This window comes from Strix uralensis, chromosome 1 (genome assembly GCF_047716275.1).
Source record: "Strix uralensis isolate ZFMK-TIS-50842 chromosome 1, bStrUra1, whole genome shotgun sequence".
Classification (NCBI taxonomy): domain Eukaryota; kingdom Metazoa; phylum Chordata; class Aves; order Strigiformes; family Strigidae; genus Strix; species Strix uralensis.
The window spans coordinates 173,265,549-173,277,095 of record NC_133972.1 but is presented as its reverse complement, the minus strand read 5'-3'; the positions used below and the strand labels follow the sequence as shown (position 1 = coordinate 173,277,095).

Here is an 11,547-nt window from a genome sequence, read left to right as displayed (position 1 = left end):
CTCCCCCACCTCCAGCACTGCAAGCAAAAACTCCAGATGTATCCACAGAGAGGATATATGTCCAGATAAATCCAGAGGAGAATCACTCAGCGGTTGATCATGGACTCCTTCCACAATATATACAGAGAAGGAACTGGGAGGAGGAATCGTCCCTTCAGTCTATAAGGGTCTAGACATCAGGTCTCAACCACCAGAGCACGGGAAAGTCCCCCTCCAGCAAGAAACTCCTACATGGTGTGCTCCAGCAAATCCAATATGCTATAACACAAGTAAACAGCTCCCATTCACACTAAGGACTTTTGACACCTCTCATTTTCAGGACTGAATGTGCTTGACCTCTCCAGAAGCTGGAAGAGGCTGTGTCTCACCCAACGTCCCTGGAGAGTCAGTGGCTCTAGTGCTGGCTATCAGGTTTTGGCCCCATTTCCATACAGCTAAGCTCTCAGTCTCCAAGAAGGGAGCAAATTGTAGCCGATTACTTGTTGAGAGAGGCCACTGGATGTGGACATGCCTGACTGCCTGGGAGTTGTTTCAGGAAGTGGGCACAGGGCAGTAGTGTGTCAGGGACCTTCTCACAGTGCAAGATGAGCCCCTGGATTGGAGAGGTCATGGAGCTGGTCACTCATGCAGAAAACAGCCTGGCTGGGAGATGTACAGCTGGACTGTCCCTTCTCAGTGACTAAGACTCAGGAGGCTTGCAAAAGCCGGAATAAATCACCCCACACATGTGCCGTATCCTCCTTCTGCCAGTAATCAGACTCGACTCATATGAGGAAGGTGGTTCATTCTGGATTTTCCTTCGGGGAAACTCCTTCTCTGCTTCCTACAATTAGCAGCTTGTTAATACCTTGTGTCCCAAGGATTTATGTACTTTTCTCTTTCACAATAGCAGACAGTGTCATTATCTTCTGACATCCCATTGACTTCATCCAAAATTTGATGCTGGCCCTTGTCCCATGGCTATAGGTCCCTCAGATGACTGATCTCCACCTGTAAATGCTTCTTTTCTTATTTCAGTCCGTGGCTCTGCACATCCTTTGCAGCTCCGATAGTTCTTAGAGCATGAGAGAGGAAAATGGGGTTCTTGGCCAATCTGCCTCCCCTTTTAGTCCTCCACCCACTTCTGTCCTGACTTCACAGCTCTTTGACTTCATAGGTCCAACTTTTGTTGTCGCTCCCACCCAGGAGTGACATCTGTACATTCTGCTGACACCAGCCTTGTCTTCTTTTGTTCTATATTGGGAGGAAGCACATGTGACACAGTGACCTTCTCCAGAATGTTTTCTACCTTATTTTTCAGATCTCTTCACATATGTGTTGCTTGGAGGTCTGATTTGAGAGTTTGTTTCAGGCAGCTTTGTCTGATACTTTCTCTGCTGCCTTTGCCAAACACTGTACAGCATCTCCCAATGCAAGATGGGAACACTCAAGTTTATAGACATAGAATAAACTATAATTTAGAATCTGTAACCAGATAAAGGGGCTATAACTGTATAGGAGAGATATTAAAACTACAGAATCTGCATTGCATGCAGACACCTCATTGGTATCAGCGATAGAGAGGTCTTGAAATGGTTTCCAGATATTTGAAGCTTGCATGGTTGCCACAATAAGTACACCAGTAAAGGTGGGCAAAGCATGATGATTGTGTCAGTGCCAGAGGTTGCATTAAGCTGCTCCTTCATCAGATATGAACAAAATCTTCTACATGTGATGAGTGGAGAAAGCCACTCGGCTTCACCAGGGAGTCCCAGGAAGGGGGAAAGATCAGCGGGTGAAGAAGGGAAATTCCTATCATAAGGAAAGGAATAAAGGACTCTGTGGGTATTATCATGACCTTAACAAATCTTCAGGAAACACCAGTCTCACCCTACTCTTCAGCACTCCTAGTGATATAATGCACTTCACATTTGCTAGTAGCCATGGTTAATAACTGTGCTTGTAGCTATAGTTACTGCACATATGGAGGCAATTACGAGGTTTTGAAGCTTGGTTGAGCAAGACTTTGTGTGGTAAGAAGTTCATCAAGAACAAGCTTTGATCTCCAAACCCTAGGAAATAGGTAGAATGTCCTGGACTATCAAGAGAATGTCTGGATTTGTGTTGAGGATGTTATCTGGCAACCTGGCAAAGTGACTATTCGATTATTTAACCTGGCAATGAAACTAACTTTTGAGCATCCTGAAAGTGAACTACCTTCATTATAATACTAGAAAACACACCCACAGGTCAGAAAGACCCCTTCTCAGGTTAAGAGCCTTCCCCTGAGCATGCATAGTAGTAGAAGCATTATGTAAGCCATGTTATAATTACATGTTAGTCACTAACAAATCGGTATCTAATAGGCATGTTTGGAAAAGTACTAACCTCTGATTTTTGTGTATAAAAGAAACACGAAAACCTGCTGTTGGTGTGCTTGGTTTGTGGAAAAGTCCACCGAGCACCCAGGCCTGAATAAATACAATATCTCTCCTGAGTGTGTTAAGATTGGGTTATTGCATGCTGGGCATGAACTGGCTTTTCAGATAACACTAACCCTGTCCTGAGAGCACCTCAGGAGGAGAGGAAGCAGCCCCATACCCTTCCCTAGATCCCCTGCTCTTGTTTTCCTTTGTCTTTTCCCCACACTTACCTCTTCCCCATCTTTCAGTGACTGTATCTCACCTGGGGGTGGAAGTGGGTGTGTGCCCCAGGGGTGTGCTCATCTCCACAATCAAGGCACCCCGAGGGGAAAATTTGAGCTCTGATGTTTCCTTTCTCCACTCTCTCTGGTCTGCTAGGCAACCCCACAGGACCTTTAAGATAAACACCTCTTCAACCTTGTGACAGGACCTGTGTCCCAGGCTGTGGCATGGGGAATGGATCAAGGGTGAACCTGGAGAAGAAATCTTAAGAACCTGCCTGTGGGAGATGGAGACCTTCAGGGGATGCCACTATGGCCAGGATGGAGACTGGTAATCCCAGATTTAGATTGGTTGACCAGGACACCATGGGGACACCCTTTTCACTTTACTCCAATGATCACTGCTCACCAAGGTGTTCCAGGTACCTGAATGTGCAGTCTTGCCCACCATCTCAAGGATGCTACAGCTATGGGAAGGCATATGAATGGCTGTATGCACATGTAGCCTGGAAGGTGAGCACTGCTTTTGTCTTGTATGGTAGCTAACAAAGTGCGGGGTCCCAGGGTCTCTAGGTCACAAGCAAGTTCCCTTTCAGGTGTGACTGCTCTTCACAGGTTTTCCTGGGGTATGTGCCCTCCAGAGTTGGTCATAAACCCCTCAAGCTTTGGGAGTACAGTTGCCACCTCTGTTCTGCTCTGCTGTGGCACCTCTCAGCATTACACAGCAATCACCAAGATTGAACATTGGCCAGACATGCAACACACCCACCTGCAGTTGCTGCTGGGTGCAGAAATACATGACTAAGTGATATACAGGTAACACATTCACACTTGATTCAGAAATAAGTATATTTTAGGTGTTATGCAGATAGCATGCACATGTATTTTCTTATCTGTTAGCACTACAGCAATATAATAACAGTGATGAAGAAGCTATCATACGGCAAAGATCTGCCATCAGCTCCAAGGATGCTGTGTGCCCAACACACCACGTTGCTCCCAGTTACAATTCCTGTCATAGGAGGGGTTCTCCAAGACTTTCTGTGGTCATGGGAGTCCTCTTTGCTCCTCACAGTCTGTTGTTCAGGAAGGTCCAGAGCACGCTGGCTGTTATTCCTGCTGCCATCCCATAGCTGCACCTCACACTGCTAGCTGCGTTGACATTGCAGAGGTTGCTGCTGCAGCAGGAGACATTCCTGCTGCCTACACCTAGGTCCTGATAGAGTGGTTCACAGGACGAGTCACAGCCCTTGTTGATGAGGCTGAAGAGCGATGAGGCCCCTGGAAGGAAAGCAAGATCACTACCACAAGGACTATAGGCAAACCAAGCCAAGCCTCACGGAACTGAATAATGAGATGCTATTCTTATCTGAGCTCCCTTCTTGGAAAAAAAAAATTAGTGCTTCCAAACGGTTGTATGTTTTACTGTAGCAGGTTGTATTTTTGGGGTGTCAGTTTGTCGGGAGGGGGGTTGGAAGGGTTTCAATCCCCAAGTATATGCTTAAGGCAGTGTATTCCACAGCACAGTTCTCAAGGGTTTCTAAAACAACACCAGCTACAGAAATTCTAATAATTAAAGCAGCCATTAATTAATAATGAAAGTAGTCATTAACACCTCTGTTAGGGAGTAAGGCACTAACAGATGAGAAGCAAGCATGTGGGGTAATCTTTGCTCATATCCCATACATCCTTGTTGCATGGGGCCTTTCAACACCCGGGAAGTTATGGAAACATGGCTACCCCCATGCCACAGATGGCAGTTATTGTTTGATGTGTTTCTGAGAGGCAGAGCCTGTTTTTCTGTGGTTGGTTGACACTCAGTAACTGCTGGTTACCAGCAGATTATGCTCTGCATGAGATCTCCTGATCTCACACAAGCTATTCTGGGCACCAAGTCTTTGACATATGCAAATTCAGTGGAGGCATTACATTTACGGTCTGACAGAGATGAGTTTGAACGTGCCACTGATGGGTTTTGTGCCCCAGGTCTGAGGGCAACTGAACTGTTGCTACGGATTTGGACAGGGCAAACATTTTTTTGCCAGATCTAGAATGGGAGAATTAAATCATAATGTGTTAAAGGAGTTTACCCAGAGATACACAGATGTCTGCATTCAGAGCTGGCTGTAGATGGACCTAGGTGAAATTCTATCCTTTTCATTGAATTCACCCAAAGTCAACTCTGTCATTGAATGCTCCTCCTAACTTCATGACTAGGTTTCACCAGACACAGCCCCACACATTTTAATTCATGTTCCAAATCTTTCAAAGCCATAAACTTAATTATTGCCCTTGTAAACAAATAATTGTTGGTGTTATGACAGAGAAATAAACCTAATTTTGTACAGGTGAGAGACATTGATAGGTATTTGCCATGTCAAGTGCAGCTGCACCCTCCTGAGAGTCATGCCAGGTACTGGCACTGTACTGGCCATACTGATCAGTTTTTAGATGATTTATTGGCAAACACTGAGGAGTTTATGGGGTACAGCATGAATGTGCTAACATGACTTTGTAATCACACTGTGGTGGCCAGTGTGGGGAGAAGACTTGGTGATGGCCAGCACCATACCAAGGGACCAGCTATCACCAAGGGATAAAGATTTTTCTTCTGTCATTTCTACTTAACATTAAAGTCACCTGAAAGATTTTTAACCACTCTTTCTCCCCGGATGGCCTTTCTCTTCCTGCTGCACACTGAGCTTTGCTGGCCCACACCAGCTGGTGTGTGTATCTAGAGTCGGTGAGGCTGGCTTGGACACCTAAAGCTGAGACCATGTGTGGCTCCAACATCACAACTAAGATACTGCCCACCCCCACTTTGCCTTACTGAACACTTCTGTCTTGCATATCTCCTTATCCTTGCAGTCCACTTTCTTCTGGCAGTTGGAGTTGCTGAGCTGTGCCGTGCAGCTGTAACACTGCAAAGAAGAACCTGCAAGAGACCAAGACGGATTATAAGAAAAATCTATCTGAGGATCTCCAGGGAACCCAGCTTAGTGCTTGCACTGGGAAACAGAACCATTCCTGTGTGTCCTCAAAGGACGATGTCACCTCTGTTACTGAGAAAACTTTTTTTTCCATTTTTGTTGGAGAATAGTACACTCGCTTAGAGAGTCAAGTTTTGGAGGTGCTGAAAATGTTTCAGATGGAGTCAGTGGAGTGAGGGAGAAAAAAGAGACCAGCTATTCATATATGGCCTCATATATGGTATCCATATATGGTATTGTATATATATCCATATATGGTCCCATCAGTCAATGGAAGGTGCTTCCCAAATGCTTCTTCCTTTGCATTTGGGATGCCTAACTCAGTTCCTGTCTGGAACAGTCTTTTTGTGATATTACCACCTCCTGAGCTGGGATGGAGGGATGAAGTCTGCCGAAGGACAGGTTGATATTATTTGTCTGCCTCTACAGACATCAGTGTTTTACCAGGTGGGCTTGTGAACCTTAGCTGAGTCATTGCCAGGGTTGGATGAAAGAAGGAAAGTCCAGAGGGGAGAGAGGGTGAGGGAGGGATGGAGCAGGCAATTTGTAAGGTCTCTTCCAGCCTGTTGTCTCAATTTGACCAACTTCTGACACTTACTCTCCATCACCCCCTCTTCAAAAGCAAAGTGCAAACACAGCTTTCGCCTCCCTCTGAAAACCAGGTCGCCACATCTTTCCAGCCCCTCATGGACATGTCACTCCATGGAAGATGCAAGTCAGTGTTGTTAACATCTGCTGTGCTGTTATGCGCATCAAGCAAAGGCAGAATAAACATTGCAGTTTAGAAATGTCTAGCCCTGACGAAAAATAGTCCCCAGAGTGAGAGCATGGTGCAATTACCTGTTCCTATTACCTCCCAGTGCCCCAGGGCATCACTGGAGCCTTCCAAGTGTGAGACTTAATGTATATATATATATACTTTAACCCCATGACCACCAGGCTTGTATCATGAATCCCTCAAGTCAATACCCTAATGCCTAAAATCCTCTTTTAAGACAGAAAATTCCTATTTAGAAATAAGTGTTATTCAGAGCAGGATCAAGACATGATTTGAGGCACTTGGTCTCCCTTTGTCCAAGCCCTTCTGGTATAAATGACTGATGCAGTCACAGAGGCAAGGAGCCAAACCCCAGTTTGCCTGTAGTGCTGCACTCTTCTCTCACATTTCTCTGACTTTTAATGTAATGAAAGTCAAATTTCAGAGCACTCTGATGGAAGCTGGCAGAGGAGAAAGTTTGGCCAGGACTACACAAGACCCTTCTCAGCTTATTCCTTAAACAACCTGTGTTAATTGAGAAACATTTCTGCTGAGATCTGCTTCTTCTGTTCTATGGTACTAGGGAAGAGCTGGTTTAAAACCATTTTTTCCCAGTGAGGCTAGAAAAACCTGACAGTGTCCAAATCCCACTCATGCAGTTTATAAAATAACACACCATGACATTCTTCCTTTTTCTGTCCCATTCAAATTCTGACAATCTGTTCAACGTCAGAGGCCACTTTTCAAATTAAAAGTCAGAAAACAAGTTGGAACAAAACTTACCTTTGCAGAAATGTTGCAATTTTGATAGCCTGGGAAGAAGAAAAATAATCCTCTCCCTCCACTTTCCCACTGCCTCGGTCCCCCCCCTAACTATATGGTCTGGATTAAACAACTTTGATTTCAATTAAATTCAGTTTTGTATACGATTTATCTTTCCTGGAAGCTGCTCTACCCAGCACTAGGATCACACCATCAGCAAGGTGGGACTATGCATTTTTTCTGTGCAACACCCAGGACATTGCATCAAAACCCAAATGCCTTCGTAGAACAACTGCGTCAGTATTTCTTCCCTCACTGCCAAACACCCTCACAAGTCTTTTCTCCGAGCTGAAGATCTGCTGGAGGGGACGTGGGGCAGATTCTCCATGCTGTCTTACCTGAGCCCAAGCACAGGACTGCTCCCAGCAAGAGGACAAGGAAAGTCTTCATTTTGGGATAGCCTCTCTCGTGCTGAATATGGGTTGTTTCCTCGTGGGGCAGTTTATATGTTGTGGGAGGCAGCAATCGGGCATGCCCAGAAGGTTACCCTGTGAAGGCACCTGAGTGAGGCTGCTCACTGGACCAAGGGAGGGGTTGGTTTGTGGTGGTGATATTTGCGTTATGTGCCTCTTGGAGCTTTTTGGAGCTACCAGCAGCTCCTCTCCACCACTACACCCCCGCCTTTCCTCCTACCCTTGGGCAAAGCATTCACACGAGTGGAAAAAAACTCAAATTCTTTAGAACAAAGCTGGCTTTAGCATTTCCCTAGAGCCAGCGAGGCTGCGGTTGGTTGCACCCTGTGAACAAGTCTCTCCACCCCCATTGCTATCCTGAGTGGAGCTATTGTGTTTAAATCAAGGACAAAATGTTATTTTAATAAACACCTCCACCACTATGTGACACTCATGGTATGTGGTAGCAAGGTATGTGGGCAAATTATAGTGCACTGGCCTCTTCCAGGCATCCAGGTGCTCATTTGCCCTTATTTGTATGTATTGTCTGTAGTCGAGTACAAGACAATGGCCAATTCAAATTTTTTATGTGTGTTGAAACCAAAGGGACTTTGTGATGGTTTTGTCTGGCATTGTTTTTGTCTGCCAAGTCTGCACCATGGCATGTTTCTCTTTGCCAGTCTCTCTGTCTAGTATAGGTTGGATACGGTTTTGACACTTGAACTCACATCAGCGTGCACTGTAAACAATTCAGGCTTGTCAAAGAAATGCCACTTCTCATCACAGATGAGGGTGAGTTCAGCTGCATTCCAAACTGAAGTGCGAATATTTGCTTTGGTGGGTTGATTGGAGACCTCTCCCATCCTCCACGTTCTTTGACCACTTCTCAGTACACTCCGATGTAAAACAGGCCCTTCTCTTAAATTCAATTTGCCATGGTTTCTCGCCTTATTTAGGGTTTTTGTTGAATCTCGGGAACTTAGCACTTTGCAGTAATAGCCTGCAGGGACTTGCTCTCATGCAGTTTAGCTCTTAGGACACCAGACACTTTTTCAAATTGAAAGGAAAGTGTGTTGGTGTGTTGGTGGATCATTGCTCTTGATCAGTGGCTGTGGAATGAGTGATGGAAGGTCAGCCGGCCTAAGTCTGCTGAAGTTAATGGCACCGCCATGATTTACACCAATGGAGAATCTGGTGCAGGAGATGATTTTGAAAACCCTATTGCTTCTGTGGGGATCTTAAGTGCTTCCCCTGGACTCTTCACCTTCTGTTTAAAAAGAAAAAAAACCCAAACAAGTCAACACCTTCGTTCTGTGTCGACTTTTGCTTCATCATATGTTTGCAGATGCCAACGTCTATGAAATAGCTGGATAAAAAAAGAGGCAATATTTTCTCAGACTCTCGTGTTCCTTATTCAGAGATATTTAAGGGTATTTTTCTTTTTAAACCATTATGATTGTCCCTGTAGGGTTTGGTTCCCTGTGTTACGGAACAATAGGGGCAAGGGGAAAGCATAACCTGGTTACCCCATCAAATCCACCCAGGCCTTGAATTAAATATATCTTCCTTCAAGCAACTAATCGATAGGCAAGAGGGAGTGCTCTTTTCATCCTCAGCATCCTGACTTGCTGCCAGTCAAACTTTCCTCGTACTATTATTTCTTTTTATTCTTTTTTATTCTAACAGCATCAGGGCTGACGGTGAAGACCAGGACTCATGGTGTTGTGAAAGAGATGCACGCAGCTAAGAGCCTGTCCATGCCTCAGTCCTTCTTGGTTGCAGCCCGAGGCTGTGTAAGAACCCAGTAATTCCTATATCCTTACATCAGTCATTGCTTCTCACTGTTTTTTGGAACATTTGTGTGCAGTTCCTCCTCAACTCCTGAAGATGGCAAACATGCCCCGTTATAATTATTACACATACATTAACATGCAGTTGTCCATAGGATTGTGTGTGCGTGATGATATTATGTAATCCCAAATTAATCTAATTGCATTGAAAAAGACCATCTATTTCCCCTCGGAATTTAAGGATGTCTACAAATCACTTGAGTTTTGGGGATTTTTTTGTATTATTTTACGTTGTCACTGCAGATTCCTGATACATACAGGTCTGGAGCTTTCTGTTGAGGAGGAAGGGAAAGAGGGCTTGATTATTTGCTGTATCCTGGTGTCAGGTGGAGCATGGTGCCACAGATCACACTGAGGAGCTGGATGACACTAGTAGGCATGAACTAGAAATCTGAGGGCAAGAAAGGCAGTAGATATAATGATGTCTGGGAAATTCGTACAGGGATATCGAGTGTCTCTGAAGGCAAAAGAAAGTTGCTCTGATCTCCTGGGCTGTGTCAACCGCTTGGCTAGGTGGTCTGAAGAAGCTGTAGGGAAGTCAACAAGATGACAGTGATAATGTATTAAGACTTCAACTGCAGATTGTTTTTTTTCATGGGGGATGTCTTCTATGAACTGAAGAGGAAAAAAACCCCCAGAATCCAGCAAAGAGGAATGTAAAATGAAGTTCCACAGCCTCATCCAAGCTCCTTAATGAATTGTAGTTCTTGAAAGAGCCGAGTCATCAGGGGATCATGCAGTCTCCAACTTCCAAGCTCAGAGGTGTAACACCTTCTCAGATGCCTTAATTCAAGCCAGAATTAAGTGCAAGAGCAACAGGAGCTGCTTTCCAAGGCTGCCTGACCCTGAAGAAAGGTCATTGCATTGCTTGCTCAGCATGAGCGTGGCTTGCAGGTCCTTTTCAGGATGTTCTGAAGTACATGTGTGGAGGTTGCAATGGGCTGCAGAGGGAATCTTACTGACTTTTCCACTCCTGGAAGGGGTTTGGTACGGGTGCAGTGAATGAGCTGGTGCTGTCTGCAGTGATGTCTTCAAATCCACTCAGGCTGTGGGCATGTGGGTTGTATGATCAGGGATTTTAGTGGTCAGTTTTGGGCATCGAAGTGGGAATTTCTAACGGCTGCACAGCTGTGTTCCTGGGAAAGCAAGTAGCCTCAGGAGCAGCGACCTGTCCCAGGTCAGAATGGGAGGGGAATAAATGACACTGAGTCACTAGATGGCAGCAAGGCAAATGGCATTACAGACCCGTCTGTGAGGAGGGAAGCACGGATCTTAAAGGAGGGATGTGATTGGATAGACAGGAAGACAGATGGATAGATAAGGGGAGAGAAAGATTTAAAAACGAGTAGATATACAGATGTCCACAGAGATGGATGGACTGATAGCAGTCAGGAGGAGCTGGAGTAGCTAGTCCTACGTACTCTCTCCTATGTGCATGGCTACAGGCAGGCTTTGCTCTCCTTGTGACAAAAGGCCACAGTATATCCCCTATCTCAACCTAAAATATTTCTTATCAATTTCTCAGCTGTTTTCCACTCTCCCATGCACGTGTCTTGGGATGGACAGGCACGATGCTGGCCCAGCACCAGGAAACATGATTCCTGCTGCTCCAGGGCTGCCCGTGACTGCCAGTGGAGATAGGCTCCATCTTCTACATCTGCAGATGTTTAACACTGTTTCATGTCATGGTCTAGCTCACACTACAAGGATTTACTTCTAGGTCTGCTGTTCAAGTAAGCTTCAGAGCACATGTAGGCAAGGCTTGGCTGCCTCAGACATTTTCCAGAGTTCAGCAACAGAGACTGGAGCTGTCATTAAGAGTAGAACATTGAGCAAAGGCAGAAAGGTCTTGGTCTCTCTGTCACTGGGCTCCTGAGGGACCTTTGGCATGTCCCTTCCCTTCTTTGTGCCTCTTCTTCCTCTAATGGCAAATAGGGCTCATGACTCCTGCATCACAAGGGAAGTGTTTTGAGATCTGCAGGTGCCAACAAGTACAACCAGAGAGCGTTGTAAAGGTTTAATAAGCAAGGAGCCTGTTTGACCTTGAGTATTTCTACAAGGGTCCAGGCACAGACCCAAACATCCAGCTATTCCCATTTGGGATTTCAGAAGC

At 45.4% G+C, this 11,547-nt stretch overlaps 1 protein-coding gene across 1 annotated transcript; it reads right to left on the bottom strand.

Annotated features, from left to right (window-relative positions):
• Window positions 1-3,458: 3,458 nt before the first annotated feature.
• On the bottom strand, window positions 3,459-7,652 carry PSCA (prostate stem cell antigen). The gene is made up of 3 exons (XM_074894768.1): window positions 7,531-7,652; window positions 5,454-5,558; window positions 3,459-3,904 (listed from the first exon to the last, which is right to left on the bottom strand). The coding sequence occupies exons 1-3, from the start codon at window positions 7,580-7,582 to the stop codon at window positions 3,693-3,695; spliced, it is 369 nt and encodes a 122-aa protein (XP_074750869.1). The 5' UTR covers window positions 7,583-7,652; the 3' UTR covers window positions 3,459-3,692.
• Window positions 7,653-11,547: the final 3,895 nt, after the last annotated feature.